Source organism: Pristiophorus japonicus, chromosome 5, assembly GCF_044704955.1.
Source record: "Pristiophorus japonicus isolate sPriJap1 chromosome 5, sPriJap1.hap1, whole genome shotgun sequence".
NCBI classification, from domain to species: Eukaryota; Metazoa; Chordata; class Chondrichthyes; family Pristiophoridae; genus Pristiophorus; species Pristiophorus japonicus.
The window spans coordinates 201138354-201158711 of record NC_091981.1 but is presented as its reverse complement, the minus strand read 5'-3'; the positions used below and the strand labels follow the sequence as shown (position 1 = coordinate 201158711).

At 44.1% G+C, this 20358-nt stretch overlaps 1 protein-coding gene and 1 long non-coding RNA gene across 2 annotated transcripts in view; one reads left to right on the top strand and one right to left on the bottom strand.

The window, feature by feature from the left end:
* The window catches only part of LOC139264561 (WW domain binding protein VOPP1-like), an 82002-nt gene extending 74410 nt beyond the window's left edge, over positions 1–7592 (bottom strand). The window contains exon 1 of the mRNA XM_070881222.1: positions 7352–7592. Within this exon, the coding sequence (XP_070737323.1) occupies positions 7352–7411 (60 nt within the window). The 5' untranslated portion in view covers positions 7412–7592. The remainder of the gene's footprint in view (positions 1–7351) is intronic.
* Positions 7593–14298: 6706 nt separating this feature from the next.
* LOC139264562 (uncharacterized) lies at positions 14299–19064 on the top strand. Its single transcript, XR_011593372.1, has 3 exons — positions 14299–14587; positions 16569–17308; positions 18660–19064. It is a non-coding gene; the product is annotated as an uncharacterized lncRNA (long non-coding RNA).
* Positions 19065–20358: the final 1294 nt, after the last annotated feature.

The window sequence follows — 20358 nt, the reverse complement described above, 5'->3', positions numbered from 1 at the left end:
TCCCACTAATCAATAAAGTGATAGATGGATTCATCAACAGTCTCATTACGCATAACCTACTTGTGAAAAATCTGCTCTCCGGTGCTCAGTTTGGATTCCACCAGCACCACTCAACTCCAGATCTTATCAATGCATTGATTCAGACATGAATACAAGAGACAAATGCCAGAGGAGAGATGTGACATCAAGACAACATTCTAAAAGAATGGCACCAAGGAACCCTAGCAAAATTGAGGCCACTGGAGATCAACGGCAAGATTCTTCAACGGTTGGAATCATATCTAACACAAAGGAAGATGGTCATAGTTATTGGAAGTCACTAATTGCAGCCCCACTCATTGCTGCAGGCGTTTCCTCCTTGGCCCCACCATCTTCAGCTACTTCATCAATGACCTTTCCTCCATCATAAGGTCAGGATTTGAGACTGTTCACTAATGTTTCTAGTGTTCACTTCCATTCACAACTCACCAATAATGAAGTAGTCCATGCCAGCATATAGCAGTACTGGGAACATAAAGAACGGGAGTAGGCCATTCAGCCCCTCAGCCATGTTCTCCCATTCAAATAGATCATGGCTGATCTGTACCTCGACTCCATTTTACCAGCTTTGATCTATATTCCTCAAAAATCTATATATCTCAGTCCTGAAAGCTCCAACTGTCCTAGTATCCACAGCCTTTTTGGGGAAGAGAGTATTCCAGATTTCTACTACCCTTTATGTGAAAATAGTGCTTCCTGACTTCACTTCTGAATGGATTAGCTCTAATTTTAAGATTATGTCCCCTTGTTCTGAATTCAAAACCTTTCAACATTTTAACACCTCAACCTTCTATACTCAAGGGAATACATACCAAATTTAAGCAACCCGTCCTCATAATTTAATGCTCTAACCCACAGTATCATTCTGGGATAACATCCAGCTTGGGCTGACAAATGGCAGGTAACATTTACACCACACAAGTGCCTAGTAATAACCATCTTTAACAAGAGTAACCCCATCCACTTCCCCCCGACATTCAATGGCACCATCACTGCAGTCCCCACCATCAACATCCTAAAGGTCACTTCTGACCAAAGGCCGTAGCAGCACCGAGAAGAGGCCAAGTACATTGTGTCAAGTGACTCACCTCCTGACTTCTTAAAGCCTCTCTACCATCTACAAGGCTGAAATCAGAAGTACCACAAACTTGGATAGGTGCACCTGCAACAAAACTCAAAAAGCTCAACACCATGCAGGGCAAAGCAGTTTATTTGATCAGAAGCCCTGCAATCTACTCAATATCCACCCCTTGATCAGTGGGGTACTGCAAGATATATATTATCTACGGGATGCTCCATAAATTAACCAAAGTTACTTCAACAGCACCTTCCGTTACGACCAAGGAGGTGAAGATCAGCAATGTTGTGAAACATAGAAACATAGAGAAATAGGTGGAGTAATAGGCCATTCGGCCTTCGAGCCTGCACCACCATTCAATAAGATCATGGCTGATCATTCACCTCAGTACTCCTTTCCTGCTTTCTCTCCATACCCCTTCAACCCTTTAGCCGTCAGGGCCATATCTAACTCCCTCTTGAATATATCTAACGAACTGGCATCAACAACTCTCTGCGGAAGAGAATTCCACAGGTTAACAACTCTGAGTGAAGAAGTTTCTCCTCATCTCAGTCCTAAATGGCTTACCCCTTATCCTTAGACTGTGACCCCTGGTTCTGGACTCCCCCAATATCGGGAACATTCTTCCTGCATCTAATCTGTCCAATCCCGTCAGAATTTTATATGTTTCTAGGAGATCCCCTCTTATTCTTCTAAACTCCAGTGATCTCCTCATACGTCAGTCCTGCCATCCCGGGAATCAATCTGGTGAAGCTTCACTGTACTCCCTCAACAGCAAGAACGTCTTTCCTCAGATTAGGAGACCAAAACTGAACACAATATTCCAGGTGTGGCCTCACCAAGGCTCTGTTCAACTGCAGTAAGACCTCTCGCTTCTTTTCTCAAATCCTCTAGCTATGAAGGCCAACATACCATTTGCCTTCTTCACCGCCTGCTGTACCTGCATGCCAAACTTCAATGACTGATGTACCATGACACCCAGGTCTCGTTGCACCTCCCCTTTTCCTAATCTGTCACCATTCAGATAATAGTCTGGCTTCCTGTTTTTGCCACCAAAGTGGATAACCTCACATTTATCCACATTATACTGCATCTGCCATGCATTTGCCCACTCACCTAACCTGTCCAAGTCACCCTTCAGCCTCTTAGCATCCTTCTCACAGCTCACACCGCCACCTAGCTTAGTGTCATCTGCAAATTTGGAGATATTACATTCAATTCCTTCATCTAAATCATTGATGTAAATTGTAAATAGTTGGGGTCCCAGCACTGAACCCTGCGGCACCCCACTGGTTACTGCCTGCCATTTTGAAAAGGACCTGTTTATTCCGATTCTCTGCTTCCTGTCTGCCAACCAGTTCTCTATCCACGTCAATACATTACCCCCAATACCATGTGCTTTAATTTTACACACTAATCTCTTGTGTGGGACCTTGTCAAAAGCCTTTTGAAAGTCCAAATACACAACATCCACTGGTTCTCTCTTGTCCACTCTACTAGTTACATCCTCAAAAAATTCTAGAAGATTTGTCGAGCATGATTTCCCTTTCATAAATCCATGCTGACTTGGACCGATCCTGTCACTGCTGTCCAAATGTGCTGCTATTTCATCTTTAATAATTGATTCCAACACTTTCCCTACCACCGATGTCAGGCTAACTGGTCTATAATTCCCTGTTTTCTCTCTCCCTCCTTTTTTAAAAAGGTGGTGTTACATTAGTTACCCTCCAGTCCATAGGAACTAATCCAGAGTCAATAGAATGTTGGAAAATGATCACCAATGCATCCACTATTTCTAGGGCCGCTTCCTTAAGTATTCTGGGATGCAGCTTATCAGGCCCTGGGGATTTATCGGCCTTCAATCCCTTCAATTTTCCTAACACAATTTCCTGACTAATAAGGATTTCCTTCAGTTCCTCCTTTTCGCTAGACCCTCAAACCCCCAGTATTTCCGGAAGGTTATTTGTGTCTTCCTTAGTGAAGACAGATCCAAAGTATTTGTTCAATTGGTCTGCCATTTCTTTGTTCCCCATTATAAATTCACCTGATTTTGACTGCAAAGGCCCTACATTGGTCTTCACTAATCTTTTTCTCTCTTCACATATCTATGGAAGCTTTTGCAGTCAGTTTTTATGTTCCCTGCAAGCATCCTCTCATAGTCTATTTTCCCCCTCCTAATTAGACCCTTTGTCCTCCTCTGCGGAATTCAAAATTTCTCCCAGTCCTCAGGATTGCTGCTTTTTCTGGCCAATTTATATGCCTCTTCCTTGGATTTAACATTATCCCTAATTTCCCTTGTTAACCACGGTTGAGCTACCTTCCCTGTTTTATTTTTAAATAGTTGGGATGTAAAATTGTTGAAGTCCATTAATATAATCTATAAATGTCTGCCATTGCCTATCCACTGTCAACCCTTTAAGTATCATTTGCCAGTCTATCCTAGCCAATTCACGTCTTATACCATCGAAGTTACCTTTCCTTAAGTTCAGGACCCTAGTCTCTGAATTAACACCGTCACTCTCCATTTTAATAAACAATTCTACCATATTATGGTCACTCTTCCGCAGGACGGTCTCGCACAACAAGATTGCTAATTAGTCCTCTCTCATTACACAACACCCAGTCTCGGATGGTCAGCTCTCTAGTTGGTTCCTCGACATATTGGTCGAGAAAACCATCCCTAATACACTCCAGGAAATCCTCCTCCACCGCATTGCTACCAGCTTGGTTAGCCCAATATATATGTAGATTAAAGTCGCCCATGATAACTGCTGTATCTTTATTGCACGCATCCCTAATTTCTTGTTTGATGCCATCCCCAATCTCACTACTGCTGTTTAGGGGGCTGTACACAACTCCCACTAGCATTTTCTGCCCTTTGGTATTCTGCAGATCTATCCATACAGATTCCACATCATCCAAGCTAATGTCCTTTCTTACTATTGCGTTAATTTCCTCTTTAACCAGCAGCGCTACCTCTCATCCTCTTCCTTTCTGTCTATCTTTCCTGAATGTTGAATACCCCTGGATGTCGAGTTCCCAACCTTGGTCAGCCTGGAGCCATGTCTCCGTAATCCCAATTATATCATAATCGTTAACAGCTGTCTGCGCAGTTAATTCATCCACGAACACTCCTCGCATTGAGGCACAGAGCTTTCAGGCTTTTCTTTTTAACACTCTGTCCCTTTAGAATTTTGCTGTAATGTGGCCCTTTTTGAGTTTTGCCTTGGGTTTCTCTGCCCTCCACTTTTACTATTCTCCTTTCTATCTTTTGCTTCTGCTACCATTGTATTTCCCCCTGTCTCCCTGCATAGGTTCCCATCCCCCTGCCATATTAGTTTAACCCTTCCCCAACAGCACTAGTAAACACTCCCCCTCGGACATTGGTTCCGGTCCTGCCCAGGTGCAGACCGTCCGGTTTGTACTGGTCCCACCTCCTCCAATGTCCCAGGAATTTGAATCTCTCCCTCTTGCACCACTCAAGCCACGTATTCATCTTAGCTATCCTGCTATTTCTACTCTGACTAGCACGTGATCCTGAGATTACTACCTTTGAGGTCCTACTTTTTAATTTAACTCCTAGCTCCCTAAATAAAGCTTGTAGGACCTCATCCCGCTTTTTACCTATATCGTTGGTACCTATATGCACCACGACAACTGGCTGTTTACCCTCCCCCTCCAGAATGCCCTGCAGCCGCTCCGAGACATTCTTGACCCTTGCACCAGGGAGGCAACATACCATCCTGAAGTCTCGGTTGCGACCGCAGAAACGCCTATCTATCCCCCTTACAATAGAATCCCCTACCACTATAGCTCTCCCACTCTTTTTCCTGCCCTCCTGTGCATACATCAGTTTCTTCATCGTCGCTGCATCAATATTCTGGAATTCCCTAGGTACACTGTTGTGGGAGCATCATCACTACAAGGACCACAGCAGTTCAAAGCAGCGGTCCAATATCACTTTAGCAGGACAGCTATCGAGGACAGTAAGTCAAGCCTTGCCAGCATCAGCCACATTCCAAAACAACTAATTTTTCTTAAAAATTAACCATTGGTCTAAAACAACATGCAGTCAACAACCTGTTATTGTCATGCTCTGTATCAGATCACGATTTGCTTAAGAGATTATTTTTCCCATCCAAAATTTTATTTTCCTCCACTCCGAGATATTGGCCCAGAAATCCCGGTTTCTCCTTTCCACGTACGTTCGACTGGATTGCAGAAAAAAGCACACTTACCTGAAGCTGCTGTGCCCATGAGAGTTCCCAGTCCTGAGGCTTCCACTGACTGCGCATCGCAGCGCGTGCATGTCAGGACATGCACAAGGCTGGAGCTCTGGACAGCCAATCAAGGTAAAGTATGTTCTCATTCATAATAATGGAAACTCCGCAAGTTGGATGAGAACCCACCAACACACAAAAGATGAATAAAAAGTAGAAAAAAATACACTACATATTTAACATTAATTTAAATTAGTTATTTATGTATTATTTAAAAAAATATTTTTCAGATTTTTTTTGAAGTTTTTTTAATTATGCTTTAAAATAAATTTAACAGTGGGCAGGGTTTTTAAAAATAAAATGTGTTTTTCTTAATTTTATTTTTTATGTTTTAAGTGCGTTTTAAAACTTATGCTTGTAAAAGTAGACTATGCGCCTACTTTTATCAGGCGCAAGAGTTTTCAGGACATTTGGGGCAAGATATGGGTAATTATCGCAATCTTGCTCATGCAAATGTCCTCACTCCCGAGATGCAAAAGATCTGTCAACCTCCAGCTTGACAGATTGGAAAAGCTGGTTTTCAGCACATGCGCATTGTGTGCTGAAAACCGGCTTTTACGATGCCTTCCCGGGTCCGTACACACTCAGTACGGACCCGGGAGGCCGGAATTTCTGGGCCAATTTTTCTGAGGTATTATTCCCTGGGCACCTGTCACCCTCTGGTATCTCATTCGAGTGGCTATTATTCATGTATGAAGCTTAACTATGGAGCCAATTGCTGCCAGTCTGATCCAACCCACTTTCAGCAGGTGTCACTGCACAGTGACCAGGAGCAAGAATTTCCATGGGACTCTGCAATAAGCTAAAGGGCTTCTACCACTGTTCCAGCTGAAATCAGCTATCTTCGCAAATTTTGTCTCATTTGAGGTATCCTCAAGATAAGGATTTTAAAAAAATGTTTTAGTATAGTCATCCAGTTATGAAAATATAATTCTAATGCTACAAAATGGCTCAACTGATTAAAGCAGCAAGTATCTGACCCATCTCGGGTTCAATTCCCAATCTGTGTTATATTAAGTGTAGTGGTAGTAAATTTAAAAATCTGTTTAAAATAAACAGAAAAATTAAACCTTTCAAGCATACGTGCACCAGGGACCTCCCTTGAGTGTGGAGAAGGGGCCAGTATTTGGAAGGAGTGTATACAATCCAAAATTTGTGCCTTCAACCCAAGGCCAACCACAGCTAGGTATATATTTTTTTCCAGTAGTGAAGATGTTATTTTTGAAAAGAGGGTGGAGGGTTATGGGTTTGAACAGTAAATTCCAGGATAAGCCCAACATAACTTCTTACCCTATAATAAGTCTGCATCATTTACAGTTTACATAACCAAGAAGCTGTTTAATTAGAGTTAAGTTGTTAAGAAGATCCAAGCCCCATTAGGAAATTGCAGTGGTTTATGGATTCATTGGAGTTTCCACATAGACTGTTTATGGAACTGCCTGGACCGCAAACTCTGCATATTGGTCACGACATAGATTAGAAGTACTGCAAATTGTACTATTTTTTTTAAGCAATTTTGATTCCAACTTGCAGAATTTATAAAGGCTGATGTTACGATCGCATCACCAATTCACTGACTATCACTACCTGGAACCCTCTTACCAAACCTACGGATTTCACATAACAAACACCCTTTGACGGTGCAAAACAGAGGAGGTGGATGCCGAGAAGCGGTATCGAGCGGAGCTTCTGGTGTCGGACAAGGGCCGCCAGGGCTTGGTTCAAACACCAGCGGGCAGCGCTCGCCATCCCCGCCCGCTGTCAGACGGCAGGGGGGGGGTGGAGATTAAAGCGGCTCAATCCACCCAGAGCAGCCTGGAACCCCGGCACCCAGCACCGACCGCTCCCTGCTCGGTTTCCCTGGGTTAACGGCCGATCCATTTAAAAGTGACCCGTTAGCGATGCCCGGCCGCTGTTTATTTCTCTCTCTCAAGGCCCCGGCGCTGCGCCTCACCTCGAACAGCAACAGAATCAGACAGGTGACCGCCGAACTCGAGCTGGGGCTCCCGACCATCACGGCTGCGGAACCCGCACGGGGAGGGGGGTGGCGGTGTTGGGCCTGCTCACTTGGCTCTCATGTCACCGAGTATGCTCGCTGCTGGCACCCCAGGGCGGTACTGAACCTGTGGTTGGTGATCGTTCCACAAGCGCACAACCCCTCGGGGGCGCGCACCGGCAAGCCCCGCCCACTCCGCGCGCGCCTCTACCCCGTGCCCATGCCAACAAGCCGCGCGCGCCTCTACCCAGTGCCCACGCCCACTCCCCGCGCGCACACCGGCAAGCCCCGCCCCCTCCCTCGCTCCCGCCAAACCGACTGACCATCGCCAGAAATGGAACTGCCCCGTTGCTTTCTTTAATCCACACGAGCCAGCTCAGTACAAGCTCATGAAGCCGAGCCTGACTCCACTTAGTAAACCCTGTTTGGTGGCACCTTACTCAGTAGTGAAAGGGGCAACGAGAGGGATGACAAATGAAATGGTGGGGGGGGGGTGGTGGGGAATAAATGGCAATTGCAGGAAATAAGTGGATGGTAAAAATCTAGGTTGACACTCCAGTGCAGTGCTGAGGGCGTGCTGCACTATTGGAGGTGCCATCTTTTGGATGAGACATTAAACGGAGGCCCCGTCTGCCCTCTTGGGTGGACGTAAAAGATCCCATGGCACTATTCGAAGAAGAGCAGGGGAGTTATCCCCGGTGTTCTGACCAATATTTATCTCAATCAATATAACAAAAATAGTTTATCTGGTCATTATCACAATGCTGTTTGTCAGAGCTTGCTTGCCATGTTTCCTACATTACAACAGTGACTCCACTTCAAAAAGTACTTCATTGGCTGTAAAGTGGTTTGGGGCATCTGGTGGTCGTGAAATGCGCTATAGAAACATAGAAATTTACAGCGCAGAAGGAGGTCATTTCGGACCATCGTGTCCACGCTGGCCGACAAAGAGCCGCACGGCCCTTGGTCAGCAGCCTTGAAGGTTACATATAAACCTATGAACAATGACGGAAAGGCAAAGAGCACCCAGCCCCAACCAGTCCGCCTCACACAACTGCGACACTCCTTATACTGAAACATTCTACACTCCACCCCAACCGGAGCCATGTGATCTCCTGGAAGACAAAAAAACAGATAAAAATGCAAGTCTTTTTTAACGAGGAAATGAATGGGAATGAAGAGGCAACTGATGGTAAAATGAATAGTAATTAAATGCAGAGAAATGGATGAAGGGGAAAATATATGGCAATGAGAGGGAGAAAATTTATGGCAATGAAGGAGAGAGGAAAGTGACAGAAGCTGGGTTGCAGTACTTTGGGTGAGAAAAGGAGTGAATCTGGAAGTGGTGCATTGGAGATGAGATAGGAGAGTGTCAGTATTAACTGCGACAGTGGGAATGAAGAATATGTGCCTGAACTGGGGCAGGGGGAGGGAAGAGTGCCAATCTAAACAAGGGGAGTAGAAGAAGAGTACCAGCTTCACTCGGTTAGAGTTGGAGAAGAGTGCCAAGCTGAATTGAGAGGACAAAAAAAGAGTGCCTGTGAGGGTTGGAGGTGAAGAGGGTGTCTCAATGAAAAGGTAGGGAGTTGGTTGTGAGACATTTCCTCTGAATTAGGTAAAGATGCAGGAGAATGTCCATATGGATAAGACATTGGGGTTGGATGTGAAACAGTCATTGTTGAGGCAATATTTGGGTAAGTGATGATCTGATTAGTATGTTGAAAATCTGAAAATATTACATTAATGTAAGGCTGATGTCGAGCAGGTATCAACAGGGAAAGAAAATAGAACAGTGTGGTACACTTCCTGGAACTTCATAAACATGCCTGCCCCTACACAAATCAAAGAATAACATGCAACTCCAACTGGGACAAGAATGGTTCAGCACTAACTTGCCATCCTCTAGGAAATAGCTGTGCCCAGTAAAGTCTTCAATAACTTGGGTTCCAAAATAATTATGCCACCTTTGACCTATCAAATACAAAATTGATGAACAATTTAAATATAGGCATCTTTTTTCTTGCCATTGTTCACTGATTTTCAAACTTGGGTCTGCAAGAGGTTCTTGAGGGGTCCCCAAGTTCATCAGGTCTCCATCCATCATCAGATTTCAGTATTTTCTTTCTATTTGTTGACAATAGCGCATTACTCTGTTGTTGCAAACTAATAAATTACATTTTCTGCAGTGATGGTGCTGTTTTCCTTTGGATAGCTGACAAGGGTCTATTGAAAGTTGGGTTGGGAGTCCCTAGGAATTTTGCTAATATTCTTCAGGGATTCCCCACACAGAAAAGTTTTAAATCACTACCACAATGTATCATAAATCTTCAACGCCATAGTGTGTGGGGAAAAACTTTCCTAAATTCATATTACTAGTGACTAATTGAAAATCATTTTGGTTTTATAAGATTGACCAGGTTTGTCATTATGAATAAAATTAACAAATGGGAATAAGCAAAAACATGCTTAGAACACTTAGAGGAGCAACCTACCAAACAAGAGAACATTCAGAACAGGAAAATAATGAGCCTGGCAGAACAAGACAAAGAGAGCGGCATTATAAAGCTCTTCAGTTCACAGAAGCTGCAGTTGACAGATTTATGGCATGCAAGTTCAGTACCGCACTTTCCAGCATGTGCGTTACTCCATATTAACTTTTCCAAATAATTAAGGCAATGTAATTGGAAATCTGCATTGCTCTTATATCTGTTAATTCTCACTTAGGTAATTCTATCTGTTCACCCTTTTCAATTCTGCAATATAAATCCAATCAGGTTAATCCCTTTATTTTGCCTCTACAGCGCTGGAGTCGTCACAAATGTAAAGATGTAATGAGAGTATGTAGAGCATTGCAAAGTCCCTCAATATAAAAAATAACATTACTTCCAGCAATGCACTTTTCTGTTCCAGCACCTCTCATTGAGACCAAGGAGATCATGTGACTCAGTGTAATGAAATCATTATTCTGAAACCAATAGATGTCAACATCCTGGCTAATGTTGCCATCATTTAGGGTCAGGGTTTTTTTGGAACACATAGGAGCATATCATTACAGTGGGAGTTTCCCCATGATGTCATGAAAAATATAAGGTGATACTAATCTGTGCAGAGCCGAAGGTTCAATTTTTTGTGCTCTCACCCAAAGTAGCAGATGGTAACCAAAGCAACCTTGATCTAATACAAAATCAAAACACTGCAGATACTGGAATCTGAAACAAAAACAGAAAATGTTGGAAATCTCAGCGGGTCAGGCAGCATCTGTGGAGAGAAGCAGTTAATGTTTCGGGTCGATGACCCTTCGTCAGAACTGGCGAATGTCCGAAATGAACAAATTCTTAAGGAGTATTGAAAAGGGGAGGGGAGGAAAGAACAAAAGGAAAGGTCTGTGATAGGGTGAAAGATAGGAGAGATTTGAGAGACAAAAAGGATGATGGGCCGATTTGAGATGGTAATAGCAGAAGTTAGAAAAAGATTAGTTTAGATAGGGTGTGAATGGCAGGATAATTATCAGCTGCCATGGGAAAGAAAGAGAGAGACAAAATACATCAGAGCAAAATATGGGCAGAGATTAGGTCTCAAATTGTTAAACTCGATATTGAGTCCAGAAGGCTGTAAAGTGCCTAAACGAAAGATGAGGTGCTGTTCCTTGAGTTTGCGTTGCGCTTCATTGGAACAGTGTAGGAAGCCGAGGACAGAGATACCAGAGTGGGAGTGGAGTGGAGAATTAAAATGACAGGCGACCGGAAGCTCAGGGTCACTCTTACAGACTGAACGGAGGTGTTCCGCAAAGTGGTCACCCAATCTGTGTTTGTTCTCCCCAATGTAGAGGAGGCCACTTCGTGAGCAACAAATACAGTATACTAAATTGAAAGCAGTACAAGTAAATCGCTGTTTCACCTGGAAGGAGTATTTGGGGCCCCGGACAATGGGAAGGGAGGAGGTAAAAGGGCAGGTGTTGCATCTCCTGTGCTTGCACGGGAAGGTGAAATGGGAAGGGTAGGGGGTGCTGGGGGTGACTGCGGAATGGACCAGGGTGTCACGGAGGGAGCGGTCCCTTCGGAATGCTGAGAGGGGGGTGGAGGGGAAAATGTGATTGGTGGTGGGATCAGCTGGAGATGGCGGAAATGGCGGAGGATGATCCGTTGAACGTGGAGGCTTGTAGGGTGAAAGGTGAGTTCAAGGGGAACTCTGTCGTGGTTCTGAGAGGGAGGAGATGTGGTGAGAGCAGAGGTGTGGGAAATAGAACGGACACGGTCGAGAGCCATGTTAACCACAGTGGAGGGGAATCCTCGGTTGAGGAAAAAGGAAAACATATCAGAGGCACTAGTGTGGAAGGTGGCGTTGTCAGAGCAGATGCGACGGAGACGGAAAAACTGGGAGAATGGAATGGAGTCCTTACAGGATGCGGGATGGGCGGAAGTGTATTACAGGTAGCTGTGGGAGTCAATGGGCTTATAGTGAATGTTTGTCAATAGTCTATCCCCAGAAATGGAGACAGAGAAGTCGAAAAAGGGAAGGGAAGAGTCGGAGATGGACCAGGTGAAGGTGAGGGAAGGGTGGAAATTGGATGCAAAGTGAATGAAATTTTCTAATTCAAGGCGAGAGCAGGAAACGGCACCGATACAGTCATCAATGTATCAGAAAAATAGGTGAAGGAGGGGACCCGAGTAGGACTGGAACAAATAATGTTCCACATATCCCACAAAAAGGCAGGTATAGCTAGGACCCATGTGGATTCCCATAGCAACACCTTTAATTTGGAGGAAGTGAGTGGAGTTAAATGAGACATTGTTCAATGTGAGAATAAGTTCAGCCAGGCGGAGAGTGGAGTTAAAGGAGAAGTTGTTCAATGTGAGAACAAGTTCAGTGGAGTTAAAAGAGAAGTTATTCAACCTTGATCTAAGTTGGCCAAAAATCACCCAAGGATTCTTCTATTCACTATCCAGTGATCTCTGCTAGAAAGTGCATTAATGTTAGTTGAGGATAGCATGGTCTCCACAGCTGAATAGACTGCCAACACTCACTGTCCAGGTACACATATGTGTATGTGGCAAGTCTATTCAGGTGAGATATTGGAGAGCTGCGGGTGTCTGTGGAACGGTACATCAGCAAAAGTCACTGCTTTTAGCAAAGGAGAATGGGAGACATCAAAGAAAATTAAAGAATCATAATTCAATTATTTTGAGATACAGATAAATCTGTTGATTAAAAGAAAAGAAAGACTTGTATTTATATAGTGCCTTTCATAACCACCGGATGTCTCAAAGTACTTTACAGCCAATGAAGTATTTTTTTGGAGTGAAGTCACTGTTGTAATGTGGGAAACGCGGCAGCCAATTTGCGCACAAGCACGCTCCCATAAACAGCAATGTGTTAATGATCAGATAATCTGTCTTTTTGATTGAGGGATAAATATTGGCCAGGACACCGGGGATCACTCCCCGGCTCTTCTTCAAAATAGTGCTATGGGATCTTTTACATTGTCTAATTAGACTACATTGACTACATTTACTAATTAGACATTTGTTGTTAATGTATTAAAGTTAGATCTAAAAATAGCATAAAACTTGCTATCCAGCTGTATTTCGGTACTTGCATGTGTTTTTGGTTTAGAGTAGCTCTTACCATTTGTCCAATGAGGAACTCGTTGCACTGGTTGTGTAAATAGCATAATAAACACTAATATACTGATCTCACAACAATCAGCATCATTTCAAGTGATAGCTTAGAATTCTACTTTTAGGTCAGTGAAGCAAATAACCATTCTAAAACCTGATGCTACAGACTGTTCTAACTAGGTTAAAAGCCTTTGATATGTGTTCTTTAAATGCCATTTTTACATAAAAGACTGCAGTGCATAGGTAGTAAATCTAAAGGCAAATCATTTATAAGTAAAATGTTGTGTTTTGATGGCATAGGTCTGGGTAAACAGATTGGTTTATGGTGTAAGCAAGTAGCATAAGATTATGACGTTTTTTAAATGAAGTGCCTGAGTGCTGTCTATTAATTTGCACAAATCACCATTTCACAACCAACCACAATACTTTCATCAGCATGGAAAGAGGTCTTACTCTATAGATTTTCTTAATTACTAAGAAACATGCCATAAAAAGAAATGTTCTTCCAGATCTCTAAGAATTGGTGTTGGGTGTGGTGTGTCGTTTAACTCCACTGGCGACCCTCTTAGTGAGTAACAGGATTATTAAAATAGATTTGCAGATATATACTGCAAGTAACATCAAGCACTCAAAACTATCTGTACTGTGGTGGTAATCTATAGATTTTCTTAATGTATCTTTTGTTAGTTATTTTCTGTTTTTCCTCAGAGGATGTGCTCATCACCATGCAGAAATGATCTGGCCCACATATGGGCTCAAGTTTCGGCCTGACTTGCTCCTATTTTTTTGGAGGAACTAGTTTAGAATGGAGCATTTTAGAAATTGCAATTCTTGACATTTAGTTTGCTCCAGTTCTAGTCAGTTAGAATAGTTTCATTTTAGAACAGTTTTTTTTTCAAAAGGGGGCGTGTCCAGCCACTTACGCCTGTTTTGCAAGTTTAGGCAGCGAAAACTTACTCCAAACTAACTTAGAATGGAGTAAGTGTAGATTTTTATACGCTCAGAAAAACCTTGCCTACACTTTAGAAATTAGGCGTAGGGAACGAGAGATAGGGGTGGGGGGGTGGGAAGAAGGGAAGTTTATAAGCATTAAACACTTCACTTTTACAAATAAAGAGCCATCATCAATAATAAATGATAAATAAAACAATAAATCAATCGATAAATCAATCAAAAAAAATTAAAAAATTAAAAATAATTAAAAAATCAATCAATAAATAAAAAATAAAGTTTCTACTCACCTACTGCAGCACCGGGAGCCCTCCAACAGCATGCTGGGACGGGGCCCCCCCCAGGAGATGCCGGTCAGGCGGGCCCCGCTGCCGCCCAGGACTTCGGGCGGGCCCCGCCGCTGCAGCTTCGGGTGGGGCCTGTACCCAGAAGAAGGCGGGCCGTTGCCGAGGACTTCGAGCGGGGCCCGCCCTCAGCGAGATGCTGGGCAGGCAGGATCCGCCGCCGACAACAACGCCACTTTGGGCGAGGCCCACATCCAGAAGAAGCCGGGCCGCTGCTAAAGACTTCGGGCGGAGCCCGCCCCCAGCGAGATGCTGATCGGGTGGGCCCCGCCGCCGATGAGGTGAGGGCTGTCAGGCCACTCAGCCTGAGATAGGGGCGACATCCCTTCGGCCAGGGATAGGGTCGTCGCCCGGAGACAGGACGCGCTGGGAGAACCAGGAGCTACTGCGCACGCGCGCAGCTGCCGGCACTGTTTTTGGCGCAGGGCTGTAGCTCTGCCCCCAGCAGCTCCTGCTGTGCCACGCCGAGCTGGAAACGGGCCTACAGACATCGGAGAATCGTGAGGTAAGTATTCAGCGCAATTTCTGTTCTACAAATTAGGCGGGCCTCTCCGATGTGTGCCGTTCTAGCAGGGGTCCGAAACTTGAGCCCATTGCTCCATGATTTTGACCTCTGCTTTATGTTTTTTTGCCTCCATGACTGTTTCCAATGGCCCTCTGCTGCTGACTGAATCTATTTTTCATTTTCCTCAAGCCAGGACATGCTGTCCTGGAACAAGAGCTCAATTTAATGATCCAGTCAAGAAGTAAAGATATCCAATCTCATTTGTGCCTGGTGGACTTACCTTAGGTCCCAAAACGATGAGAATAATCTAACTTTAATGATAGTCGGCTCAATTTTAACCCTGGGGTACAAATCGGGGGTGCGGGCAGTGATCGGTCTGGCCACTCGCAGTGTGAGGCCCTGAAAATTTTTACTCTAGGTCCTCATTTAAATACCTCAAATCTCACTCTTGCCTGAAGCTGTCATCAATGACAACAAAACCAGTAAGCAAGAGTGAAAAGTCGCAGAGGGTCAGGCTACATCCAGGGACCCATGGGAACGGTCCCCAGCAAAGTAAGTGAGATAGGGGGAGGGGGATTGGGAACGAACACAGTTGTGGATGGTGGGGGGGGATGATTAGGGCTGCAGTGGAGAAGCCAAGGACAAGGAAGACCCAAGGCAGCCTAGCAGGGTCTGGGAAGCACTCCTGCTACTCCTGCCTGCAAGGATTTCATACAAAATTTATTTTTCCAAACGTACCGTAGCCTCTTCTGTCCACTCCATGGAGTTTCACCATGGTTGAGAAGTCGGGTCTCTTCCATGTGTGTCTTCCATGAAGACTTGCGTGTCTTCCAAATGCAAAAATTAAAATGCTGTAGCGGTGCTGATGACATCAAACTTTAAGTTTTAAATTAGACCATGGCCTGCCTGCAGTGGGAGCCTTGACCAACTTGAAATCAGTGAAGATAAAATGTCTCTGGGCAGGATGATGTAGCCTCGGGCCAATAAATGAACTTGGATAACTTGGGTGAGAATGGAGTTAAAATTTACCTCAGTATGTGCCAAGTGGTCAAACTGACTTCCTTATGGCCCTAGCCTATTGTGAGGAAGAGAACACGAATTATCATTACACAGAAGTCATTTCGACCATTAGACCCGTGCCAGTTTTCTACACATAACCTGCTCACTCCAGATATTCTTCTAGATTCAACTGTGTAAAGCAACTATCTAACTCCTTCTGAATAGAATCTATGGACTTTGCTTCAATCTATCTCCCGTTGTTGCTTTCCCGCTGGGGTTCCTCAGCTCTGCTTTGTGCAGATTTCTGATGCACGCACCTTGGATGATCCACACCAGCTCTCCATTCAGCAACAGAATCCTAAACAAAGCAACAGTGCCTTAGTGACGGAAAACCCTCCAGCAAAACAACCAATGTGAGCTCTGTCCACCATTTAATTGTTTTCCTGTGTTATCCTTCACAATTTATTTTGCTTCTACTCATTGAACCTGTTAATGTTCAATGTGCAAATTTGTAGAGCTGCAGTCCGTGGATATCCCTCAGCAATTCAATAACATTTTCTCAATGGTGGAGTTCTATAGGTATGAAGAATTGAACCTGAAATTTGAGACGTTTCAACAGATACCTTTGCATCAATGTGTATTTTGTCCCAGTTGTGCTCAGCTGCAGTTTCCATGTTCCACGCACAGGAACACCTCATTCTTCAATGTTGGAAAAGATTCAGACTGCAATAAATAACACATTTCTTCTTTTTTTATAGGCGACTGGCAGTCTTTTTACAAGGCATTCTCACATTCACTGGTGACTGAGAGCACGAAGTGGCAAATACCAATCACTACCAGCTTCCAGTATGTGTCCTTTAAATGGTACTGTGTCCACTGTGGGCAGCTGTGCATCAATCCATTGGAACTAGACTGAATCAACAGTTGGCATTACAGCTGGTACACCTCTGTGTGGTTCGTGTGTGATTCGTTTCACAATGATTGCTGTTGTACAAGTGGACTGCGTGTGTGTGCCAGTGCTCCTGAGATGCGGGTATAGTCAAGTCACCTTTATTGACTTGGAAACACTGGGTGATACATTGTAACCCAGCTACGCAAAGCCTCTACCTGAATTCTTGGCATCTGCTTTCGTCAGCCTTCGATTGTCTGTCTGTAATGGGAATGGGCAGAAAATTGAGAATTGCAATCACAACAGTGGAAAATTCTGGCCACTGTCTCAATCGGTACCACTGATGTACAGGCAAAGCTATGTATAGCTAATGATTCTGAACCCAATTCTATTTTATTTCAGGTACCTTCCAATAGGGTGTCCAGCCCTGTTTACCTTTGGCTATAGCAGGGTGAAGAACAAGCTAAATTTCACATTACAACATGTTGTGCACATTTGCCACGTGCTGTATAAGGAGTACGTTCCATTCTACCTCAGCTTGGATACTGGGTCAGAAGGTGCTCGATCAGTTGCTGGTGCTTTGTCAGTTGGAGCTATTTGGCAATTCAGGTCAGAGTTGGAGAACAAAACAGTAGATACAAATCGGAGGAAGTTGCAATCATACTGTAGTCCTCTGGTCAGACTATACCTGGAACACTGTGTCTAATGCTGATTACTGAGGTTCGAGAGAAACATTCAGGTGCTAGAGGTAGTGCAGAGAAGAGCCTCAAGGTTGATCTCTTATGTGGAACAAGAGGGCAGATTCAAATTTAGGACTAATAGCAGGAAATCCTTCCTCACACAAAGAGGGATCAATGGACCAAATGGCCTTCCTCATTCATTGTTATCTTGTGATCTTTCTTTTTTGGGTGAGGAGGAGGCAGTAAAAAATAAATGGATGGAAGCCAGGCAGCATTGTAGGTGCACATAGTCCAGCTGGTAGAGCAACTCTGGACTAAAAAGCTAGCACTGTGCAGAGTGTTTTGATTCCCAATAGCTATCGCTTGTATTGTCACAATGTGTTGTGCGTTGTCTGCAGCTGTGGGATGTAAGACAATGCTGGTTTCTGTTGGCCCCATGTCAATCTGCCACTTTCAGTCTTACAGTCAAATTGTGACTGGAGCGGCAGAGATGGCTGATCATCATTCTTTTCACCTTGCTACAATTCAGATCATAATATTGTGCTTGAGTGGTGGCAGCTGTAAGTCTCATAGCACCCAGAGATGCGTATGGTTGAATTGTCATTTATGTGTGTATTGTAATGTCCCTCTGCATGTGGCTACATAGAAATTCACAGCACGGAAGGAGGCCATTTCGGCTCATCGTGTCCGCACCGGCTGACAAAGAGCTATCCAGCCGCATCCCACTTTCCAGCTCTTGGTCTGTAGCTTGCGGCACTTTAAGTGCACATCCAGGTACTTTTTAAACGTGGTGAGTGTTTCTGCCTCTACCACCCTTTCAGGCAGTGAGTTCCAGATCCCCCATCACCCTCTGGGTGAAGACATTTCCCCTCACATCCTCTGACCAATTACTTTAAATCTATGGTCCTTGGTTGTTGACCCCTCTGCTAAGGGAAATAGGTCCTTCCTATCCACTCTAACTAGGCCCCTCAATTTTATAAACCTCAATAAGGTCTCCCCTCAGCCTCCTCTGTTCCAAAGAAAACAAACCCAGTCTATCCAATCTTTCCTCACAACTAAAATTCTTTAGTCCAGGCAACATCCTTGTAAATCTTGTGTTTTATTGCAGTGTCACTTTCAAAACTATTAACAACTACTTAACGGTGCATTTTGTTGCAAATCCCACCATGAATTAATTCTCTCGGAGTGAAATTACTTTTGCACAACAGTGCTGCCAGTTTCGGATTGTGAAATACTCTGCACTCCAATATTTAATTAAATGTCATTATCCTTCTCAACAGGCAGTGGGTGGAGGACCAAGAAATTCTACTCGTGCACATGACACACCACCCGAGCAATCTTCCTATCTGATAGAAGCAAAGAATCATTGAACAGTGTTGCTGTTTATTACAGTTTCTATCTGAACATTAAAGTTCCCAATTAATTTGCTGGTCTGGAGACTACAGGTGGTGCTTTACTGCACATCACCACCTCATTTTAATATATTGATGCACTGTATTTCTTTCCAGTTGAGATCATTGCATTTACACAGAAGTGAAAATGTAAATGACTTATGGAAATCTGTTCTCCAAGGGTATGAACCATTGATGTTTCAATGTTAGAAATTTTAATTGTACTTCGCAGTTCGGTGTACGAATGGTAGCTGATAAGAACAAAATAAATGAGCTTTCAGCATTTTATAATCATTTTTTATCTCCTGGTTTCTGTTTGTCATTTGTATTATTTGACATATAGAGCAGGCTATTTCCCTACTGTTGTCATGGCACTTAGAGTTTCCTGCATGTTATGGAACACCTTTTTGCGACAGCCCGGCCCAGAAATCGGCACGGTCCCGGCATGCAAGACCATCAGCAGGCCAGGGCCATTAGAGGGAGCAACGTGTGGCGGCATGCCACTTCAGGGAGCAGTGAGTGCTGCTGCAGGAGGGCGACAGCTGGTTACACTGCGGGCAGGTACAGCAGGAGTGGCGAGGTCATGGCGAAGGAGCGGCCAGAGTTCATAGGGGGATGTGATCAGGGCCCAGGAGAGGCGAAAGTTCGGGGCCCAGAAGAGGTGATGACCCTGGGGCAGCACAGGCCAACCCACACTGCGATATGTGTGCACACTAGATCCGAGCAGCAGAGCTAGTCTCCAGTCGTCTTGGTTAATCCTTGCCACTGGACCAAGACCTAGCTCTGTCAAGCCCATGTGGTGGCTGGTGCACAACGGCCACCACACGTTAAAAAAATCTACGCACAGGCACCTTCCACCCTTCAAGATATAGTTCGGGATCTGGAATATTAGGTCCTTCATTGAAACACCTGTGAACTCATCCCTTTTCGGTGGAAGCAAGTCATCCTTGTTTCGAGGGACTGCCTATGATGATGATATAGTGGAATCAAGGATTCCGGTCAATGAACTGCAGCCGCCATTAGTTAAACTTGCCCTTGCCCGCTTAATCTCCTTGGCATTTTGTGTGGCAAGTTGCTGGAAGTACGAGATGGAAAGGGCATCTGGGATTTGAGTGAACAAGACCAGCAACTGTATCTCCTTAACCAATCAGATTGAATAATTTTGAAATGTTGCGCAAGCTCTGAACAAGGAAGTGAAAGTTAGAATGATGAATTCAATGTCAAATCAGGTTCAGAAAGAGAAATAAAGAAGGAAAAAAAGATTTTATTAAGAGAGAAAAAAGAAACAAAAATGTTTAATTTTTAAATAATCCAACAACAATTAAAACCTGAAGGAATGATACTCCTACTTGTAATAGTTCATTTTCAGTGCCAGAGAGAGCGACGGGCAGTAATGAACATGTTTATCACATTGTTAAAATGGCATTTAGAATTTAAATGACTTGACTTAACTTACTGTGGTGAGTTTGCTTTGTATCTACAGTGCAAGTATAGGAACTTCATGCCGCTCATTGGCATTCGAATGGGGAGCCAGCAGCGAGTTCACAAAGCTAACGGTGGAGCAGCACATGTCTGACAACAACATCTT